General features: G+C 37.1%; 3 protein-coding genes across 5 annotated transcripts; 2 read left to right on the forward strand and 1 right to left on the reverse strand.

The window, feature by feature from the left end:
* The first annotated feature begins 517 nt into the window (after window positions 1-517).
* LOC118051506 (transcription factor UNE12) lies at window positions 518-5,576 on the forward strand. Of its 2 annotated transcripts, none has more exons than XM_035062177.2 (7): window positions 518-1,320; window positions 1,836-1,949; window positions 3,209-3,325; window positions 3,534-3,599; window positions 4,141-4,206; window positions 4,624-4,701; window positions 4,811-5,576. In XM_035062177.2, exons 1-7 carry the CDS (start codon window positions 994-996, stop codon window positions 5,039-5,041), a joined length of 999 nt encoding a protein of 332 aa, XP_034918068.1. In that variant the 5' UTR covers window positions 518-993; the 3' UTR covers window positions 5,042-5,576. The 2 variants fall into 2 exon arrangements, with proteins under 2 accessions (XP_034918068.1, XP_034918069.1); XM_035062178.2 differs by having other exon boundaries at window positions 524-1,320; window positions 1,839-1,949.
* Window positions 5,577-9,221: 3,645 nt separating this feature from the next.
* Window positions 9,222-12,451, forward strand: LOC118051505 (pentatricopeptide repeat-containing protein At3g04750, mitochondrial). The gene has a single exon (XM_035062175.2). The coding sequence runs from the start codon at window positions 9,763-9,765 to the stop codon at window positions 11,707-11,709; it is 1,947 nt and encodes a 648-aa protein (XP_034918066.1). The 5' UTR covers window positions 9,222-9,762; the 3' UTR covers window positions 11,710-12,451.
* A 135-nt stretch (window positions 12,452-12,586) lies between these two features.
* On the reverse strand, window positions 12,587-22,816 carry LOC118051504 (mediator of RNA polymerase II transcription subunit 14). 2 transcript variants are annotated; one of them, XM_073409531.1, is made up of 9 exons: window positions 22,186-22,816; window positions 19,686-20,747; window positions 19,337-19,434; window positions 18,627-18,801; window positions 17,486-18,503; window positions 16,343-17,364; window positions 14,754-15,829; window positions 12,983-13,788; window positions 12,587-12,894 (listed from the first exon to the last, which is right to left on the reverse strand). In XM_073409531.1, the coding sequence occupies exons 1-8, from the start codon at window positions 22,393-22,395 to the stop codon at window positions 12,990-12,992; spliced, it is 5,460 nt and encodes a 1,819-aa protein (XP_073265632.1). In that variant the 5' UTR covers window positions 22,396-22,816; the 3' UTR covers window positions 12,587-12,894; window positions 12,983-12,989. The 2 variants fall into 2 exon arrangements, with proteins under 2 accessions (XP_073265632.1, XP_034918065.1); XM_035062174.2 differs by having other exon boundaries at window positions 12,587-13,788.
* Between the last annotated feature and the right edge of the window lie 615 nt (window positions 22,817-23,431).

Genomic DNA, 23,431 nt, shown 5'->3' on the forward strand with positions numbered 1-23,431 from the left:
TTCAAACGAGTCAATACTAACATCACATACAAGAAGACATTACAATATGATCATCTAGTCATTAGTTGCCAGTCATTTGTCGATCACTTTCCTTTATAGTATGTATAACTTTGATGTCATTTACATGTGGATGCCATGCTTCATTTTTCTTTTGTTCTCCCACGGTTCATATTACTGCATATTTCTTTATGATATTCATTATATCATATACAAAATTTTCTTGTAGTTCTATGGATCCTTGTAACCGCAGGCGCAGCCATCAAAATAATATAAAGAAACCTTTTGTAGCAATACAAATCACTTCCTCCCTCCAAGAGAGAGAGACCTGCAAAAATCATGAAAGGTGTTAAAGAGACAAAGACCAACTTAATAAGCATAGAAACTGATGAATCATTAGGAAAATTATTGTGGGTTTATTGATGGTGTGATTCGGAACGGGTAGGGCCAGGCAGTGACCAGCATTAGCTAGGGTGGACAGTGCAGAAGGCAGACATAAAATAATCAAACTTTCTCATTCCCTCGAAGTCTCAACCTTTTAAAGGCAGGCCACACACAGCACTAACCACAAGTCAGACCCCATAAGCAAACGAAAACCAACAAGAAAAAAGGAAAAGAAAACACTGCATATTCTTCTTAGCTTCTCTCCATCTCTTTTACTGAACAAAATATATATCAAAATATAGTAGAAGTACTAACAGCCATGCCCATTAATCCCATCTTTGGAATCCACAACTCACTTTCCGGGCTATTGGGCTCCGGATCTGCCACCCTATTCACCAACACAACACTCTCTTTTTCTTGGATTTCCCATTAACATCCCCCATATATTCCCTTTCGTTGTCTCTCTATACATATTATTTTCTCTCTTCCTCGAAGAAACAAAAAACAAAGAACAACAAGTCTTCTTGCTGAGTTTTATTACTGCTGCTGCTTATACCAAGCTAAACAAAGTCTTCTTATAGCAGTAGTATTTTGTGTCATATATTTGCATGCATGGCAGGAAATCCCCCACCTGAAGGGTTAGGAGATGATTTCTTTGAGCAGATCTTGGCAGGGCAGCCACCTGGTTATGGTGGTGAGGCTGTGGGGTCCACCAGCCTGCCCATGATGGGGTTGCAGTTAGGGTCTAGTGCTGCTAATGTTGGATTAATGAGGAGTGGTGCTAATAATAATATGGGAATGATGCCTTTAGGGTTAAACTTAGAGCATCATGGGTTTTTAAGGCAACAACAAGATGATGGCAGTAGTTCTTTAGATACCAACAACAGCAATAATATCAATAATGCTTCTCCTTTTTCTATCACTTCTGCTGGATTCTTGGTAAGTTCTATCCTTTCTTTCCTTCTCTAGTTGCTTTTATTCTGTTTTTTTGTTTATAAACTGTTGTTTATGTTGACTTGTAATCTAGTTTGTTTTTTTCTGTGTCTAGCTTGGTGGTTTTCTAAGTGGATTTGTCTGTTTGTTTGTTAGTACTTTTGAGTTGGTTTTAGGTTCTGTATTTTTGCATTTGTGCTGTCAATTTTTTGGAGTTTGCTATGGTAAAGATTGTAGTATACATAGGGGGTGTCAGCTTTGGATTCCTTCGAGTGCAGAAAATGATAATACTAACATGTTATTTTGTTTTCCAATTGAAGAACCATCTTGATTTACTGCTAAGCTAGCTTGGAAAAACACTGATATGGCTTGCTATATTTTTCTCATGAGCTAAAGTTTAGATATATTACCAACCCATTAAAGTTTGAAAAGAGAAAAATGGAGACTTAATTTGAGAGGTATTTGCTTATGGTAAATTTGGTCCAAATGGTTGATTTATTATAACTTGGTAATTGTGGTAGCAGGGGAGAGATTCTGTACACATGACTAGCTTGTTCCCAACGTTTGGACAATTGCAGATTCATTCATCAATCCGGTCTACACCACCACCACTTGGACCACCTCAGACTCACCAGGTAAAAAAAAAAAAGATTGTTTGGACTAAGATATCCTTGCTATATGGTCACCTTCATCTGAACATCTTTTGTTATTCCACTATGTAATATCTGGACAAATCTCGTAATGAACTACCTTCTTGTTCTCCTTTTTTTTTTTTTTTTTTAATTTGGGACTGATATATGCCCTTTCTAATTGGGTTGATGGTGTGTGTTTGTTGGTTAAATTCATGGTTCCTGAAGATTGAAGAATATTCAATACTGAGGGGGGCTTCATTTAATTTTGTTCGACAATATCATTAGGGTGTGTGTGTGTTTTCTGTAGTGTTTAAAATGTGATGCCTTTTAGGAGAAAGTGTCACTGCACTGAATGGTCATTGGCACAACCGTACCTAGTTGTTTCTTCCAGCATTTGTAGTGGTAGTCTTTGTCAAGCTTCAGTGGAAGCATGAGTGTCAGCATGCGCATGTATAATTGAAATGCTCCTTGAATAACATGTGAGCGTGTTCTCTCTTTTCTAGTTGAGTCCTACCAATAAAAAGAAGAGTGCTGCGTCTTAGGAATTGATCTGGTCACTTGTCAGATGTTTATTTTTCTCAAATTTGCAGGTTTTTGGCATGATTTCCTGGGTGTAAAAATAAAAATTAATTGAATTTCTTATTTGACTTTGAAGTTATAACCTTTGACAATGTTGTCAGCCTTGGTTGAATGTATTTAATAATTTGTGCAAGAACAAGCCTTGATAAGTGTTGCGCAACCATGAATGGGCGGCTAATTAAAATGATTCAATTTGATGTTCTGACTCTTCCACAACGTGTAGAATCCGTCATCACCAGTAAATCTTAAAACTTTTCTTAGTTTTTTGCTTGTGGGGTTACAATTTCTCGTTGGCAATAATTCCTAGGTTGAACTCTATCAGATGACCGTGCACTTGGCTTGTTCTTATCTGTTCTGATTCCACCTGAAATTCCCAAGATCTTGAAAAGAATTAGTTTGAGAGGCCTTGAATGTTCAAGCAATGAGACATGTATTAAAACTGATCAAACTCCAGAAAGACACATCACATTGTGAATTAGTGCTTGTTTATGTCACTTGCAAAGGCTGTCCATGTTGACAGATTGATAGTGCTTTCGCCAACCTTCTCCTTTTATGATTACTATATGGATAAACTTTTCCTTCTAAAAAACTCCTCATCATTGCATTGTATCCTAACATTTACCTCATCAATGCGTTGTATCTTAACAGTATTTACCATCTTCTTTTTTAAATATCTTGCACAGTTTAATAGCCAGCCAACATCAGGAGCAGTTTCAGCTGTACCACAACCACCTGGCATTCGGCCAAGGGTGAGAGCAAGACGGGGTCAAGCTACCGATCCGCACAGTATTGCTGAGAGGGTAAACTTGATTTCTTTTTCTTCGATATTTCTGTTGTGGAATCTGTATATGAATATCCAAGCAATTTTTGAGAAAATCTCTCCATGTTGAACCTGCATAATAAGGAATTCATTATGCTTAAAATTCCTTTTCAACATTTCTCTATATCTGTTTCTACTTTGGTATTGGATCTTTAACCAGCCTTTGATCACTTGTCTTCTGGATGCAGCTGCGAAGAGTAAGAATCACGGAGAGGGTGAAGGCGTTGCAGGAATTGGTTCCCACTTGCAACAAGGTTTGCGTATACTCGGTGCATTTACTTTACAGTCAACTGAAATTCTTCTTGTTCCTCTCCATAAGGTTTCTGAAAATCTACTTAGTCTAGGTACATGTATGTAGAATATTAATGACGAGATTATTCAATATCTAGAATTCTCCATAGTCTAATTTAAATATACGTTATGAAAATATTGTAATATTAGTCCAAGACCACGTTCTTGCATAAAAGTAATATGATATGAAAGAGAGTTGTCTTCCACCATACTTCTCTTCCTACTTTTCTCTCTTAATCTTTATCGAAGCTAGTTCGATCTAGTGGGGGTGTTTAAAGGATTAGAGAGTATGTGTGTAGAAGGGAGAAATCCCTAATGCTGGTTCTGCATGTATAGATTGTCAAATCCTCTGATTCTTATCTCATAAAATTAATAGTTTGGGTTGTTATATAGACAACATCAAGGAGTTGATTTCTCTCAAACCATAATATTGATTTTACCTCGGAAAATCCTTTTGCAGTCCAAATTTTTTTATACGCTAACATATTCCAAATTCCAATGCAGACAGATAGGGCAGCCATGCTGGATGAAATTGTGGATTATGTGAAGTTTCTTAGACTCCAAGTCAAGGTATTGAAATTTGAAGCTGCCATTAATTGCTATTCAAACTGATTTATGATCTAGAGGAGATTGATATATATTATTCAAATTTATCTCTCTGATATGTATTGTTAAAGCATCAACAGACCCGATCAGCTTGCTATCTAAAAGGCAATCTGGTTCCAACAAGTCTATAAATGTTCTTCTCATCAGGAGATCTTCATCATGGTAGGGCCCTAACATTTTGACTATCCTACACATAATTGGAGACCTTTAAACGGATTAGTTAAGATGTCAAGCCTGAAGTGGATCTGTCCCGCGTCGGTAACTGCACCCCGGAAATCAAGTCATTATTGAATATAGAATATAGAAACTAGAAAGGGACATGAACTGTGATCCTGGTAACCTCCATTATAATACTTTGGTTTCATTTGTACATTCAATCAGGTTTTGAGTATGAGTAGACTCGGTGCGGCGGGCGCCGTGGCTCAGCTTGTAGCTGATGTACCACCATCATCAGTTCAGGTAGTAGAGTTTGAAAAAATGTTGACACAGCTTCTTAATTTTCCTAAGTTTTTTTATTTTATTTTATTTTATCGTGTATTTATTAAGTTATGGTTTTGATGTGATTAAGGGAGAAGGCATTGAAGGAGGGGGTGACCAGCAAGCTTGGGAAAATTGGTCAAACGATGGCACTGAACAAGAAGTAGCTAAGTTGATGGAAGAAGATGTTGGAGCTGCCATGCAGCTCCTTCAGTCCAAGGCACTCTGCATCATGCCTGTATCACTTGCATCAGCAATCTTCCGAGCACGCCCACCTAATGCTCCGACACTGGTCAAGCCCGAATCAAACCCCCCCTCGTAATTAAACCTAACCAAGAACGAGCAAGCTTTGCGTACACATCGATCATTCCAGCGGGCGTCTGGTTTCCCATTTCTACATCGACACTGGATTCAGGTTTCAACCTCCACTACTAGTCGACCTTACCGAGAAACAGAAAATAATCAAGTCAGGGAAACTGTTCTTCTCTTTTCCTTTCCCGTCAAACGAGTCATTTCCGTGCCAAGGAAGATATTAAATCACGGGCACTTGATGTTACACAGCAATGGTCAAGTCAAGGCAAGAAATTTCTGAAGCTCTATAAATGTGACCCTATTCTAAATATTGAGGTGGCGGGGTTAGTGGAAAATGACCAGAATATTAGTGGCGAGAACTCTCTTTTCTTCTCCCTTTGCATAGTGGGAATGTAGGGCCTTTCCAAAAGGGATTGATGGGTATGTGTATCATGTATTCGAAGAAATTTGTATTCAAGTTGAAATTGATGTTAGGAGGTTGTCTTCTAAAGTGATGTAAGAAGCTTCTTGTTTGACAAAAACAATTGCCGTACTTGGATTGTTTATAGAGTGATTTTGTTTCTTCTGAAAAAGCAAATGGTGCCCTTTTTGCATTTTCTTTTCCTTCTTGAATGATCATTGAAGGATGAGCCATGGCGGGAGTGACATGGGGTGATGTGTGTATAAAACATTACTACGTACAGCATGATATCTCATATATATATATATATATATATATATATATATATATATATCATTTAGTGTCTTTTCTTTTTTAAAAAATAAAAAAATTCAATGAGGGAATTTTGTGTACCACTGATCAGATGCAAGCCCTCCAGCATCAGCTCATATCCTGACCACCCTGGATCTGTTGTTGTTCTCTAATGGAATCCTCACTGCTGGCTTGCACAGATGTTGCATCGATCGATGTTGCTCGAGTCCTTGGAAAGTACGGAAAATAAATAACACCAATCGAATAATAGGCTTATAGGCCATTAACCAGAGCAATCAAAGAGAGCAAGGCCATGATGAATCATGCTAGGGCTTGCTTCCCTGTTGTTAAAATGTAGTTATTATACTCGGGTTGGTGTTTAATTCAGATTAGGGTTTAGATTGTAGGTTTGTCGTATGAAATTGAGTCCATTTCAATTACATCATTTTATTTTTAACAAATTAAATCATTAAAGCTGGCTCGGATAGATCTCACTTGATTTCTCCAGACCAACATAATGATTTGATTTGACTAAATCAATTTCTAAACCCATTCAAAATAAAATTTAACTTGAAAAAGATTCCAAATCTATAGGCAAACATGTCTGACTTGCTAGGAGTTGAATAACTATGATTAAAATTGGGAAAATTTATCAGAGAGCATAGCTTTAGACATAACATGAAGGCTTAAGTCATTTTTGGGCTTAAAACTAGGCTAAAACAGCAGCCTCACCTAAAAATCTTAAACACTTTTGCTTAAAAATTATTTATTTGTTTAGTGGAAAGTAATTTAATAAAAAATTAAAATTTTTTAAAAAATTAATTTTTTATTTAAATTTATCAATATCATAAAAAATAAGTTAAAAATAATTTTAAGTATTTTGTTATGCTGGAACATTAGTTGAAAAATAAATTATTAATGTTTTATTTTTTCAAGTTTATTTAACATATAATTAATAAAATATATAGGGCGTGAGCTTTTCACTGTAACACTAAATATAGATTATTGTGGATTGATATAATGAAATTACATTTTAACCCTTCTATTTTTAAAAAAGAAAGTCTTGGTCATGGGGCCTCATAGTCTTTTCGAATGGCTTATTAGTCATTAAAAGATTATTAGAAGGTATATTTGTATTTTCAAAAAAAAAACAAACAGTAAAATTACATATTTACCCTAGGGTTAAAAAATTAGGACTGTTGTATGTTTGTATTTTTATTTATTTGAACACAGTAAAAATATGTTTTTTCCTTTAAAAAAGACAAAAAAAATAAAAATAATAAGACATGCATCCAAGGGGTATTTTGATCCTTTCACCTAGTTTTTTTTTTTTTTGGTAATTTCCAGAGGTATGACAATCGTTTTGGTATTTTTAATTTGGATAATTAATTTTTTATTTTAAAAAGCCACTGGCATGTGCTTATTACGCTCTAACACGTGGGTGATGTCTAAGCTTTTTGGGCAACATGTTTGATGGCACCCAGTGGGCAAACCTAGACTTTTGTCGTGTCTTTAAAAGCATCATCGTGTTCTTTTTTTGTTGGTATGACACATTTTTTTTTCTTTTCTCTTTTTCAGAAAAAAGTACACATTTATCCTTTTTTTGTGTTTTGATTTCAACCCTTATGTTTTTTATTTTTGCCTTTGGCTCTTTCATAATTTTTTTTTATGTTTTCAATTTAGTTCTTATATTACAATTTATCAAATATTATTTTTTATAATTTAATCCTTATTCTTTTGATTTCTGATTTTTTACTTGGTTTTTTTTGTTAAAGTTTTATTGATTTTCAATTTCATCATTCAGTCAAAGTTTATGTTTTATTTATTTATTTATCCCTCATTCTTTTGATTTCTTTTTTATTTTGTTAAAGATTTTGTCTTTTTAATTTAACCCTCAATTAAATATTTGTATGCCCTCTAATTTATTTTTTATTTCATTTTTCACCCTCATTCTTTTAATTATAAATTTTTATTTTGGATCCTTTTATATGATTGATTTTTTTTTCTTCAGTTTTATCTTTCTGCATTTGATTTATTAGGGGAATGGGCTTCATAATTTTTGTATTTGTGTTACTTCCAATCTAATGACATGAATCACAAGTTTGTAAGGTAATACGGTTTGGCATCCTTTTTTTCTTCAATTTCTTATCTATCATTTTATTCTGGTTTCATGATTTAAGCCATGGGTTTTGAAGATGGTTGTTTAATAGAGTTTTTTTTAATCTATTTTGTTTGTATTTAATTTTTGAAGATTGTTTTTGTTTTATACAAATGAACCTTATTTTCAATTTTTTTTTTGAAATAATATTTATAACATCTTCAGCCTTGCATATTTGTTTTTTTGTTTTATTCAATCAATTTCATGTGTGTTTCTATTTTTATTATCTTTTATTAAAAATTTCAATAAACATAATAAATAAATATATCATTTTATAAAATTAAATATCTTAATTTATATTTATTTTTTATTTTACGAGAGTAATATAATAATTGCCTTTGTTCATTCTTGTATTACTCTTTGGATTTGAAATGATTCTCTCAGACAGTGGCAGAGGGAGGGGGGGTAGGCAGGGGCCCCGACCCCTGTAAGGAAAATTTTTTCAGCCCCTCCCTCATATAAAATAATGAAAATTTTAATTTTTTTAAATAATTTCTTTTAATTTGGCCCCCCTTGATTTCTCTTTCTTGCTCCGCCCTGCCCTTAGAGATTAGACTATTTTTGCCATTAAGAAGTACTGTACGACTCCTTTTTTTTTTTTCAGCTTCCTGATTGTTAACAAAGGCCCGCAACGTTACCACGATTAAATCGAGTGGTGCATTGAGCTGATCATTCTTTTTATTTTTGTTTTTCCCATTGCTTCTGATTCCTTATTTCCAGTTTCATGAATTTCTCATGTCTATTATGCAATTCTTCATGTATCTCCTCATGCATTCATTGCATTTGTTCCTTCAATTTCTTTTCTAGTTCTTCCAAGGCCCTGACTTCATTGTTTTCTACCATGGTTAATGATTATGTGTTTAACAAAGATTGATGGTGGATCTTTGATGGCTCCGATAACAATTTTGTTATGAACCTTGCTTAACAACACGGATTTGAGAAGAAAAGAAAGTTAAGAGAAGAGAAAAGAAAAGAAGAGAATTGAGAGACAATTAGAAGAATAATAAGGAGAAAGAGTTATGCAAAACTTTACATGAATGTTAACTGATACTGCTTGATTCTTCTGCTAACTGCTATTGTCATCATGGATATTGTAACAATTTTCCTTTTGGAAAGACTATTTTTTTTCTTTTGATGAGAAACCATTTTCATGGAAAATACTTTTTTAAAATTCAAAAAATATGAAAAAAATTAAGAAGGTGGTTATTTTCTTGAAATTTAAAAAAAAAAAACCTAAGAAAAGGAACCCAATTTGGCTCAGAACTCCATGTCCTTTATTTATGGGTCAGGTCAGGACCTTCCTCATCCAAGGTTTCCACAGTCCTGGTTTCATCGGTATGAGCAGTGGGTTGTTTTATTTAGGTTAAAATTTCTGCCAAAAATTGGTGTTGGAGACATGGGTTTTACATCTTCGGTTCAAATCTAAGAGGAGACCATCAAAAAGAAATTGTTTTCCCTAAATGCTTTGGACGCATTACTCATACACTAGAGATTTAATCACAATTCATAAAAGCTGGCACAAAAAAGTCTTGTTATGAAACAGAAAAAAAGAGATTTTTTTATAGAAAGTTGTAAGAAAATAATAACTCTAAACATTAATAAAATATGAAAAGAAAAAACTTAAGAACGCACATAAATCGTTGAATTAATGAAACCTAAGTGTATTTACACTAATAGAGCTGTCATAAACCCTTCAAAGGTTGGGACCTTTTCTAGTAATACTGTTAGACAGATAAATGTCTGAAAGATCCATACCATTCTCTGACAAACAGTCCAGTGATTGTTTGCACTCAACTATGTTTGTGTAACAAGCAACAACATTGTTAGTTGGGTTTAGCATATCACTTGTCAGCATCATCTGCTACAAATTTGCCGTCTATCTATGTACCGTTATGGGAGAGGTGTCCGTTTCCTTAGTTATACTGCAAGCAAGAGGACTAACAACACCACATGGGATCCTACACTATCACTTGACCTTAATCACCCATCTCTTGTTCTTCTTGAAAAATGCAAAACCAGAGATCATTTCAAGCAGATTTTGTGTCGGATAATGAGAAGCAGTAAACTCATTGGCAGAACATTTCCAATGAGTAGATTCATTTACTTCTCAGCTGTTTCACACCCTGATAACTTAGACTTGGCAATTACTCTTTTTAATCACTTCACTCCTAACCCAAATCTTTTTATTTACAATACATTGATTTCTGCTTTTTCTTCATTGAAAAAGATTGAATCTTTTTATCTGTACAATGTTTTGTTGAGTTCTGGCGAGTGCCCAGATAAGCAGACACTGCTTTATTTGCTTCAAGCTGTCAACTTTATATCACAAGTGAAGCAAATCCATTGCCAGGCCATTGTTACAGGGTTGTTCTCATTTGGGTATTTGCAGAATACCCTTATTAAAGTGTACTTAGAGAATGGACTAGTGAGGCTTGCACATCAGGTATTTGAAAAGATGCCTAGTCCAGATATTGTTTCTTTTAATGTTATGATTGTTGGTTATGCTAAGAAAGGGTTTGGTTTGGAAGCAATGAGATTGTTTCATGAAATGGTGGGTTTGGGCCTTGAACCTGATGAGTTTACTATTTTGGGTTTGCTTGTTTCTTGTGGGCAATTAGGAAATGTGAAGTTTGGAAAGGCTGTTCATGGGTGGATGGAGAGGAGGAAACCTACTATATCGTCGAATTTGATCTTGGGTAATGCTCTTTTGGATATGTATGTCAAGTGCCAAAAGGTCGAGCTTGCTTTGAGGACTTTTGGTGCATTGAAGGAGAAGGATATTGTTTCCTGGAACATGATAGTTGCAGGGTGTGCTAAGGTGGGTGAATTAGAGCAGGCACGATTATTTTTTTATCAAATGCCTTGTAGGGATATTGTTTCTTGGAATTCTTTGGTTACTGGATATGCCTGTAGGGGTGATTTTGCAATGGTAAAGGAGTTAATCATAGACATGATGATGGACAACATTATACCTGACACTGTCACAATGATTAGCTTAGTCTCTGCCGCCACAGAATCAGGAGCTCTGGACCAAGGGAGGTGGGCACATGGGTGGGTAATTAGAATGCAAATCAAGTTAGATGCTTTCTTGGGTTCAGCATTGATTGACATGTATTGCAAGTGTGGAAGTATTGAGAGGGCTTTAAGGGTCTTCAAGGAAATTAATAAAAAGGATGTCACTGTATGGACAACAATGATAACAGGATTAGCTTTCCATGGTTATGGAAGCAAAGCATTGGAACTGTTTTCTGAGATGCAGGAAGATGAAAGTCCAGACGATGTGACTTTTGTTTCTGTTCTTTCAGCTTGTAGCCACAGTGGACTTGTAGATCAAGGGATTAAAGTATTTAGTTCTATGACAGACTATGGCATTGAACCAGGAGTGGAGCACTATGGATGTCTGGTGGATCTTCTAGCACGATCAGGGAGGTTGTCTGAGGCAAAAGATATCATTGATCAGATGCCCATGAAACCAAGTCAATCAATCTGGGGGGCAATGCTAAATGCTTGCCAAGCTCAAGGAGATGTGGAATTGGCAGAAATAGCTTCCAGGGAGCTGCTAAATTTGGACCCCGAGGAAGAAGGTGGATACACCTTGCTGTCTAACATTTATGCTGCTTGTGGAAGATGGAGCTACTCTAAAAAAATTAGGGAGACCATGGAAAGTAGAGGAGTGAAGAAGACTGCTGGATGCAGCAGTGTGGTTGTGGATGGAGTCGTCCACAACTTTATTTCTGCAGACAAGTGCCATCCAGGATGGGTGGACATCAGCTTCATTTTGAACTGTCTGAAAAATGAAATGAAGCCAGCGGCAGATTTAGGTTTATGAGCAGGGAAATTAGGTTTCCAATCTGGAAGATAGGAGTTAGATCCATCCGTTACTTGAATACAAAGAATATTGTTGCATAAGAGCTTTTCAGAATTAGCCAAGTCCGTGATCAGATGAAAATGAGGCATCCATTTTAAGCAGCTAGGTGAATCTACATGGATGAAAATGAAAAATAGCAGTCATGCTCGGATTAAAGAGCTGCTTCTTCTAATTGCGATGGATTGTTATTTTTATAATCGATACTATTCCTCACAAAAGCTTTGATAGTTTGAACCAGATAGAAGTGATGATCCAATGTGGACACCATTGCAATTCCTTGAACGTAAAATGGACATGAAGCATCCTTTACATTATATGAGTTCACAGCATGGTTTCTCAAATGAATTCTCATTATACATTCATGCAGCCAATGAGGAACTTCCCAGCATGGCTGCTGCAGCTTCCTGAATCCTGGGAGACATTTGATTTGAATGAAAGTGCCTTTTTATGACACAAGGAAGACAGCGCAACGAGTCAATACATGAATGATCAGCTGGAGTACATTAGTAAAAATCACCAACTCTGGTTGGAGTAATGGGACATGAGGGGGGGAGGTAAAGGTAATAAAAAAGCAATCCAAGCTCCTGATCTGAGCTTGGAAGGATGTTGGAGAAGAAAGAACTGCTTGAAAGAATAGGATACATTCTCACGAAGACACGTTGTTAAGGTAGAATGCCTCATCACGTAACTCATGATTACGCTAGTGAGCCAATCTCGAACACATTTAGTATTAAACTGTATAATTTTATGGATAATCAGAAGGTGGCAGATCTTTTAACTTGGTGATTTCCTCAAGACAAAAGGTTTGAAATTGGGAACAACAGACAGCAGCAGCGTATACATAAAACTAATGTCCTGGAGCAGTCTGAAAACAATCTTGGACACCTTTTGAATGCCCATTGAGTATACAAATCTAACAGATTTTTTTCATTTTTTACAAAGTTTGTCTACTCATCAAGTGTTATTTCTGTACAAAGGAAATATTTTACACCCTAACCATCAGAGCACTGGATAAGATATTTATGTGTGGAAAACTCCTGCCCAGCCATCCATATCTTCATCGGCACTTGTGCAATGATTAGACCTTATTTCCTATCAACGCAAGTATCTCCAACACCAATTGCAGAGTCCAGAAATGGGCAAGCCCTACGGAATGAAAAACCCACAACTGGATCATTATCCACTTCCTCATTCCCGATCGTTGCAAATAATACAAAAAATGCAAGCAGAGAACCTATTTATCATGTTGCCCCAGAGCTTGCTGTAACTCCACCGCCGTCTCTCAACTCTTGGAGGCACGCATGTAGGGTTCTTTGCACACTGTCTGCAACACGTTTCAACTTTCCTTGAGGATCTGCCGATGAGCCATTTACTTCCACAGTTGGAGCCACCCTCTGTTTACATTTCTCCCAGTCATCAGCATGCGACCAGCAAGCTCGGCCTCCATGGCTTCCCTCCATGCCAAGGAAAGACACATTTGAGTTTTCATCAAATAAATATCTCAACCTTACAGAGACACAGTAAGGTAACCAAGCAGCACCACCCGCAGCATTAATGTGAGGTATGTGAGCTGGATCAAGGACAACAGTCAGTGCGAAATCAACAGAATTATGGGGCCGGTCATAATGTATATTGCTTTTCGCAGCAGATGAATTCCCAGAATTCTCGTCTACATTTAACCCAGTATGATTTTCAAGGCATAATTCAATACGGGGTTTTTGTCCAGGAGCTATTTCTCCACCTTGTGCCAGAACCAATCCTTTCTTCCATGCAATTAATTTTAAAAATTCTCTTAAAACTGATATGGGCAGGGTGAGAAGGGTAATGAATGATGCAACACGGGAAGCATCGTAGGGCTCCGATGCTACCCGACGACTAAAATAGTCACATATTTCTCCAATTTCAGATTGAGTCAGTTCTTCTTGAGCAGCAGTATTGTTTTGTTGTTGTTGCTGCTGCTGTTGATGATGAAAGCGCTTGACACTAATCACTTGAAGAAGAAGTTGAACTCTGTGGACACTTACAGCAAACACATAGCCCCTGCAGAAAACAAATGCCATCAAATCATGGAAGAAAAATGACAATGTGAAGCCCCAGCACAAAGATGCTGCAAATACATAGCCCTTGCAAAAGACAAACATGCTATGGCCTAGAATATTTAATGATCACCACCATTATAATTAATAATTTCCACGCAGGCCCCTGTTATTTGATGTTTCAGCAATCCTGTTTCACTAGTTCCATATTCTCTCAATTGTCTGTCTCTTCTCCATTGCTGCCTCTACAGTGGAGTATTAACTAAACCTAGTATTACAACAGATGGGTCCCTCATGAACACAAGAATGAAGCACATCACATGTATTGTAATTTGTCCCATTTTATTATATTTTTCATTCCTGTATTTTCATGTATCACTCCTATCCCTCCCCCACCCCCACCCCTGAAAAAAAATAAAAAAAAAAAAGCCCCTGTTATTTGCTGTTTCAGCAATCCTGTTTCACTTGTTCCATATTCTCTCAATTGTCTGTCTCTTCGCCATTGCAGCCTCTACAGAGGAGTATTAACTAAACCTGGTATTACAACAGGTGGGTCCCTCATGAACACAAGAATGAAGCACATCACATGTATTGTAATTTGTCCCATTTTATTATATTTTTCATTCCTGTATCACTCCTATCCCTCCCTCACCCCCACCCCTGAAAAAAAAAAAGAAAAAAAAAGTGGTTCAGTAAATCTTAGTAAACAACTTTAGCCACTGCAGTGGAATGCTCTCTTTCTGTCTTGCTGTCATTGGCTTTTCTTGTTCTCTCCGAGTCTCGTGAGGAAGGACTATATGCTCTCTAGTGTACAACAGTATGAAGAAATACAATGATGTTACATCCATGTGGGCATGCAAAGATTATTAAAGCACCATACCAATTACTGAGACACCCTCACTGATCAATGATCATTGAATAGCATGATCTCTTGAACTAATTCACAAGGAAAAAGATTCTCTCACTTACCCCACAAAGAAGCGCAAGGCTGGCTGTTCCTGGTCCAAATTCAAGAGTGCACCTTCATTGTCCTTCAAAATTGACCCTAGGATCTCTTTCAAAAGGTCTGGTAGTTGAGCAAAAAGCCATAGCACTCCAAGGTATTTAAGAATGCCTCTTAGAACCTTCTTAAGGGCAACAAGAGGAACCCATCCACCTCCATACCCTCCATCATCACCAAGACCAATAATGGCTGTATTCAGCTCTCCTCTCACATGAGCAGGGACACCAGCACCTGGAGATCTCCGTATGGGTAATCCCGAGCTTACAGCAGCCAAATTTGACGATCCTGGAACAGCATTTCCAACACGATTCAAAGCAGCCACTTGGTTTGCTGCCCTAGATATTGCTGCAGAACTAGAAAGGTTAACTCTATTCCCATTAACACTTGACAGTTGAGAAACTGAACTTGGGTTAGGATTGTTAGAATTTCCCAGTCCAACTGTCTGCTGACCACCAGCAAAGCCAGGATCTAATCCATTCAATTCTTGGGCAACATGCTCCATGATGAAAGGGCGAAACTGTGGACAGGGTAGTGATCCCCCAACTGAAGGACCCCCCTTAGGTGGGGTTGCTGGTTGCAACCAAACCTGATCTCCAGCAAAGCATCGCATATCAACTGCAAAATTCTTCCGGTAAATAATCCGGATCCAGTATGGGCCACGTAGTACAACAGAGACATCGATTGGCAACAGTGAGCTGGGAACAATGCCAGGGCCCCCTCGGCCAGCAGCAGCTAACATTGCAGCACTATGAGGGTTGTGATTCCCAAGTGGTCCAGTAGTGATAGAAGCATTGCCTACTGAGCCAGAAGTTGGCTGGCTAATATTATTCATCAAACTGCTAGGCAAAAGTCCCTGGGATTGGACATACCCTGCCTGTTTTGTCATAGAAGAAACAGCTGCTGCTGCACCAGGAGCCCCAGGAGCAGGACCACCTCTTGCAGGGCGAGTTGCAGCGGCAAGAGCATGCAAGGGTCCAGCAGTTAGACGAATGCAATCCAACAGGGATGCAACTTCAGCTCCATTTATAAAATCTTCCAGAAACTAAACAGAATACCAAATTCTAGAGATGTAAGTGCAGCTCGCATAAGTATAAACACGACATAACAAGAGACCACAAAACAAAATGAACTAAAACTAGACCAACGATAAGACCAAACAACAAAATTCCATAAAGCATCAGAATTTTACCATGAATATCGAAGTATAAATTAAGAAGGAAAAATGCTATTCATCAATAAAATAATTGACTTGCAGCATCCAAAATAGTTTTGCCACTCTAGTGTCAATCAAAGACTCTAACAATAAGGCATCTCAAATCAAATCAAAATACTTAAGACTACAAGACCAAGTGACAGCAGAAAACCACAAAAAAAGGGATAATCACCATAAGCCCCCTCTAAAAAGAATGTTCATCACAAAACTCCACAAAAAAATTCGTAACTAAAACTCTAAAACAAAGTTTTCATAATAATAATCCCAGATATCTAACTTTTATTGAACACTATTAACCCATAAGGATTTCATTTAACACAACAGCAATAAAATATAACACACCTTAGTATGAGGCCAAAGTTGGTCAGGTGAAACATGCATTGTGCATCCTTCTTTACCCAGTTCCCACTCAACAACAAAGCGAGCTAGGACACCCGAACCAAAGCTGAACCACAAACTCACCAGTCCAACTGCCTCAATCCTAAATGCCCTCCTCATCAGTTCTGACAACTTATCAGCCCCCTCATGAGCATTTTTCCCTCCATTGGGTACTTTAACATCAGAGTTTGCACTGTTTTCCTCTTGTCTCTCATCTGCTTTAACTCCAAGCAGCTTACGCATTCCAAGAGCAAACATTCTAGCATTAGAAAGCCTTTGAATATCTGCAACAAGCTTCTTTATACTATCAGACTCGACAGACTGGTAACTCAGGACAACACCATCTGGGTCATAGCGAATATGGGAATCCACATCAGATGTATTTGCAATACGGACCCCAGAGCCCCAGGGAGTGCTACTGCTTCCCTTCTGAAGCTCCCACAAATCCCTGAAGTGCTGATCATTTATTTTGACATCCCAATACATGCTTCCAGGTCTCCCAAGCCGCAAGCAAATGTGTTGCCATGAATCACCTCTGGCATATGGAAGTCGGAACCATATATTTGAGGATGCATTTCTCAGACCCACTTCTTCAACGTAAGGAATGTCCAACTCGTCCATCTGGCTAGTTAGTCTGGCATGCTTAATGCAAAGTGAGCAATGCCTAACCACATGGAGCAGAGCAGAGACATAAATGCTCGAAGGTGCATTCCCTTTATTTGCTTCAGCAATAAGATTCCCATAGCTGTATCTCTCATTTTTAGAGACCATATCTGACGATACAAGCATCTGTGATGAAACCTGCTGAAAGTGAGCTGATTCTGAGGTTCTTCCTCTCTTAGAAAATCCTGCTTTAGCATCTAGGTCTTGGAGAGCTGGAATTAAACTCAGCATGTCTGCAACTGTACGCTTTCTTGGATTTTTTTCATGTATGGATACATCATGGCTAAAGCAGTGGGATCCTGCAGTATCTCCTGCTGTTTGGGCTGAAAAGAGGGATTTTTATCGTCAAACATGAGTAATATAGTAAGAGTTGGGTAAAACAATCTCAGAAAACATATCCTGTGAATTTAATGAAAACAGATGAACTTAGAGAAAGTATCTTACATACGGGAGTTGTAGCTAAGGGGCTTGATCCAGCAACTCTGACAGGCCCAGCTGGAGAGCTTCTGGCTCCATTAGGTTTCCCATTTGATACTGAAATTCGAGAACCTGTTGGTCGAGATGGAGATGACAATCGAGAGGGCCTAATCCCTGTTATTGCATCCTTCAATGTGTCATTCAGCAGTCTTGGATGATCATCATCCATTGGGGAATTAGAGCCAACCTCAACTGAATGTGGAGATCTAAGAGAAGACAAATCCTGATCAGATTTGGAAGCTGATAATTTTTTCACAGCTGTAGCCCTTCCTAGACCAGAAGATAGTGAACTGAATGAATTTGAGTGCACTGGTCCTTTCAGATTATTTGATGGATACAAGGATCCATTATAGGGAGAGGCCACACCAGAAACTTTTGCCATGCTATTCACCTGCGACACCTGCATACCTGCTTCCCACTTAGGAGAAGGTGTTCCGGCTTTAATGGAGTGAAGATTCATTGGAACAGAAGCAAAATGAGAAGCAGGAGATGCATTGAATGAAGAGTTAACATTCAGAAGAGGGAATGAAGGTGCAGATGCCCCTTTCTCAAGTTCGAAAACTTCATCAACAACAGATGAAAAACTCGACAGAGAACATCCTGCAATTGGCATGTGACCCTCTAGACGAAATTCAGATGGAAGACCATGTTCAGTGGTCTGGTTATAATCAGCAGCATTCTGCAAAAAGCGATTCAATTTTCCCAAATCAAAGACACTCAAATTCAGCTCATCTTCAAGCATCTGCATCTGGCTAACATCAATTTTCTTCAAGCGCATTACAGGAGTTGAGTCAATAGAAGAATGAGTTTTTCCAGATGAATCCGGTTGCATCTCCAGCAACTTAAACAGAGGTTTGAAATCCTTATCAAGTTGCACCAACAGAAAATACGAATTCCCATAGTCTGGGAACCCCATTAGCAACGTAGTTGAACCAGTCAAAAGGTTTTTAGGTACTTTCAGCGCAGAAAAACCATTTTCATAAACCTGCAATGTTACATCATCTGTTTAGTCATTTATACCTATGAGTGTCTAGGTGAAGTTCAAAATTCAGAGCCATCTAATCAGCTCAAGTTAAAGCATTCATTTTTCCCCTCAAGTAAAATTTACCTCGAGGCCTAAAAACCTGCCAATAGATGCAAATAAGTGCAAGATACTTTTGCTCCTCGTACTAATGAAGACTTCAGCTGCAGTTATACTTCCTTGATTTAAAGCTTCTTCACAATCCATCAACACTGAAGGCATAATTATATTTTGGGATGATCGAAGAAGAAAGCGGCCATTCCTGCAAGCAAAAAAATGAAACTCGGAAACTATACAGAAAATGGAGAATCCATCCCCTAACAATAACATAGCCTTATTGTCTGTGGTTTCTGCTATGAAACATAGAAGCTTGTTGTGCAAGAGAATAGACATCTTCTTCAAACATGTTTTAGTATATCAATAATGAGTGTTCTTAATTCCCCTTCCTTTATGCACACTAGATGATTGCCATTTATCCTTTCAAAGCACAGCTGAATCTACACGTGTGCTTGGAGGGAATAAAGAATCTACCTTTAAATATAAGACATACTTCATACAAAATATATATGATGAACCCTCAAAAACAATTTAATATTCTATAACCCATCATTCAAGCTTGCTCTGATCCTATTTTATAACCCCCCCCCCAAAAAAAAAAAAAAAAGGAAAAAAAGGAAAAGGAAAAAGAAATGAAAAGAAAAAAAGAAAAAAAAGGCAATCATCTTGTGACAGGCCCATAAATAGTGATGGTCATGAAATGAAAAGCATTCCATATACATGGATAAAGGGAAGACAACCTTATATTTATTCCAAGGGTTAAAAAAGAAGATCCATAGGCTCGAACACACAGTACATCCTGCCTCTCCAGTTCCCCACCATCAGACTTGGTTTCTTTCTGCATACAGAATTCAGTTAAGGGAAATAAATAATTTGACATGATATGCATTTAAGATCATTACTCCAAAAAAAAAAAGGGCACCGAACGATAAGGTTAACATCCTAAGACCAAATGATCCTCCATGAAGACAGTCTGAAATACAACATAAGAACTATGGCTCCTTCACTATTTATGCACCACAAGTTTCTTGACTAGAGATTTAAAACTTGGCAGATAGTATTGAAAATCTATAATACAAGAGAACCAACCTTCTTATGGTCAACATCAGGTTCATCCACAAGGAACTGAAGAACAACGTCACCAGCAACACGGAAGATCTGAACATTTTTTACCAGCTCTTTCTGAATCTCAAGCAATCGAGTATATCTATTACAACATATTGCTCTTAGAAGCAACTTCTCGACATCAATACAACTTTGGTCAAGGGAGAATTTTGCCTCCCTTCCATTTACAGGATCTATAACAAAAGTGCTATGAACACATTTTATCTGCAGATCGGGTCCTGGTTCAATTTTTATAAATGGGCACATTCCTGAATCAGATACGGTAGAATTTTTATCCAAATCTAGCCAATATACAATTTTCAACCCTGGTGTTCGTAAGCCAGATGAATCAGCTTCTCCATCTTGAATTTGCTGAGTGGAACTACTACTGCCATCAGATATGAGCTCAAATCGAATTGCATCTTTCCATCTTCCTTGACGGAGTGCTTGTACTTGCCTTAAGACAGTATCCATAACTAATGCAATGCAAAGCTCATGAAGAACTGAATATAGTATCATAAATGGATTCTCTGCCGCAGCCATTCTGCGCTCCAAATCATCCCCTAGAGCATGCCGTCGCATTTCTTCTAGTTTCACAGGCCCACTTCTCTCACCAACAAGCAATTCCATATGTAGTATCCTCCACATTGACAGGTGCCCTCGGTAGCCAAGAGTAACTAAAACCTTAAATTCACCTTCAACACGAAGCAGTGCTGTACCATCAAACACTTTCACCTCAGAAATTTCCTTTGGCAGTGAAACTTCAAGCAACTTAGATCTCACAAGTGTGTCCAACTTTCTCAAAGCTGGCTTCTGCTGATCCTCAGTTAAGGTGCCATGTATACCCACATCTTCTATACATTTTGGCAAACGCTCATAAGACCCAGTGAGGAGCACTTCTATAGCAGATGGAACATCATAGATAGGAGCACGAGCTTGTTGCAGCCCCTCATGCATGAAAAATAAAGAATCTGCAGCTTGGATAAAACAAGCATCATGACTTGACAGAGTTGATTGAAGTTGCTGACAATATTGTATCAACGGAATCTGCAAAACAAAAGTTAGCTGAGTTAAAAAAAAATTGATATTATTTCCACATGAAAGTGGCCTTCTGTAACTTGCACAAGAAGCAAAAGCCTAAAGTTAACTTTAACACATTAGATTTTAAACAAAATTAAGACTTTTCAAATTTCAAATATATGGGTAATACCAGTGTTCTTGAGTTGTTATAGAATATTGAGTTTCAATGGCAAAGTTAATGCCTCAGGAGGTTGGTTTTTTCTCTAGTTTATTTTTTCCTTGGACATAAAAGGTTGCCACCTTCTACACTTCAAATATTCATAATGCTTTCACTTAAGATTCTACATGAGGACTGTGCACAGCAGAGGATGCTTGTTTAGCAAATTTTCCTACTTGTCTCACAAAACATCCATGATTGCAATAACCCACCACACACGCAAACGTTCATTGGTTTCTTAGTTCACATGATCATACTGAGCATTTCCATCAACTCCCTCCTCTTGAAATTTGGTGCCTTGGTCAATGGCACAACATGAATGTAAAGACCATAGACACAGCATACGTTAATGTAATTTTCAAACACAAATACTTTTGGCAGAATAAATAAACCGGTCAGATAAAATTGTAGCACATATCCGAAAACCACTGTTCATAGAGCTTGATCACTAGTGCTGGTATAGCTCATTAAACTCTCTAGTGCCATTAATTTTCCAACTGATAAATACTGCATTTCCTGCTCCACTTACACAATATACTGGTGACAATAAACACTTATACACTACCCCTCCATCACGTTTACTTTTACATGCGTGTGGGGATATGTTCACCCAAGCCTCCTCCCGAGTTCAAATCTTAGTAGGAAGTTTTAATTCAAATTATTGTACAACAGAGATAAATCTGATTTAACCTTCTATAAGGAGCACTAATATAATTAGTAAACAAGAGTCGGCAATCTATCAAATTTCCTAGCATTTCACACAGATCAAGTCCCAAGAAAAAGCTTCAGAATTTCTTCCCGGTTCCACATTTTAAATAATTACTGACTCCCGAAAACAACGTACAACGATTCAAGCTAATGAACCCAAACTCAAACTCCTAATCCAATCAGCCACATAGTCAGCGACTTGCCCGGAGTCACAAATTCAGAAACACCCCTCCAAATACTCATGAAACCAGCATTCTCTTATTAAATTAACAATCTTATAACAAAACCCACAAAAATTCAATCCTTCATTCCTTGCCATCACTGTTATTTTATACATAAGAAAACTCAAATAACCTAAAATCACAAGTATTCAAGTCATAAACCAAAAACCCTATAAAATCACTAAAAAGACGAAAAAGAAAAACCCAGAATTCCCCTTCTTCAGAAACAAACTCTTCAACACAAAAAACCAAACAATAATAAAAAAAGGATCAATCTTTTCAAAACCAAATAATTTTTTTAAGAACATAGAAAACTGACCTGTTGACACCATTTAGCAAGGACATTAAGTCTAAGCATACGCTGTTGAGTCTCAAGCAAGTACTTTAAAAGACTAATCTTCTTCTCGGAATCAGATTGGTCAGTGGATTTGGATTTGTCCACCAATTCTTTCAAAGAAAGAAAGGATTCCTCAGCAGCTCGACTCACCAGCGTCGAGAAATCCACAGTATGTTGCCCTAACTCACCCATTTTCCTGGATTGAAAGAGTTAGGGCTTTCTTTCTTTCTAATATTATTGGATCTGGGAATTATAATTCTTACTATCAGGCATGCATAATAGAAGAAGCTAGGGTTTTGTTTTTATAGTTTCTGAGTTTTTGAGTCGTGTGTTCTTTGAGGCTTCGGGGAAAGAGAGGGATGTCTTGTGATTTGGAGAGGGAAATAGATTATTTATTTATAAAAGGGCTCTCTCTATCACTCACACACACACAGTCAGTCAATCTCCACTCTTTCTTGCTTATTATTTAGTGTCTTTGCAAGGGAGAGAGGGAGAGGGAGAGGGAGAGGGTAGTCGTTGTTTGATTGTTATGTTATTTATGATTCGAAGCTTTTGGAGCTATGGATGATTCCCACTTCTTACCACTTCCTTTTCGCCTCCTCACCATCCCTTTCTCTTTTTGGTTTTCTTTTCCCGTTTTATTCTGGAAACGGGTCAACTCAATGACTTACTCGCTCGGGAACCAGCCCAAGCCATGTTAGTAGAAAAATCATGATTCATAAACCCAAGGCTTGGTTACATGGTGGTAGGGTTGACTCGGGTCCGTTAAAACACATTCATTTTAATTTTAAGTTAAAATATTATTATTTTCAAAAAAATTCTTTAAAAATATTTATTTAGGTTTTGATCTAATTAATTTATTAAATCAATTAAATCATATTATATCTAATTTTTTACTTAATGAAACTCAACTTATACCAAGTCATTGACCCATCATGTCAAATCAAGTTAATAAATCTTAAAAAAAGTTATAAAAACAATCTTGTTTTTTTGCATGTTTAAGATAGTGTTTGATATTAAAATAGTATTTATTTTTTAAATTGTTTTTTACTTGAAAATATATTAAAATATTATTTTTATTTTATAAAATTTATTTTTAATATTATCACATCAGAACAATTTAAAATTACCTAAAAAATTAATTTAAAACAAATAAATTTATTATTTAAAAAAACACAATGCAACCATGTAAACAAACCATAAGTATAAAAAAAATTATTTTAAACAA

The sequence above is a fragment of the Populus alba genome, chromosome 5 (assembly GCF_005239225.2).
Source record: "Populus alba chromosome 5, ASM523922v2, whole genome shotgun sequence".
Lineage (NCBI taxonomy): Eukaryota > Viridiplantae > Streptophyta > Magnoliopsida > Malpighiales > Salicaceae > Populus > Populus alba.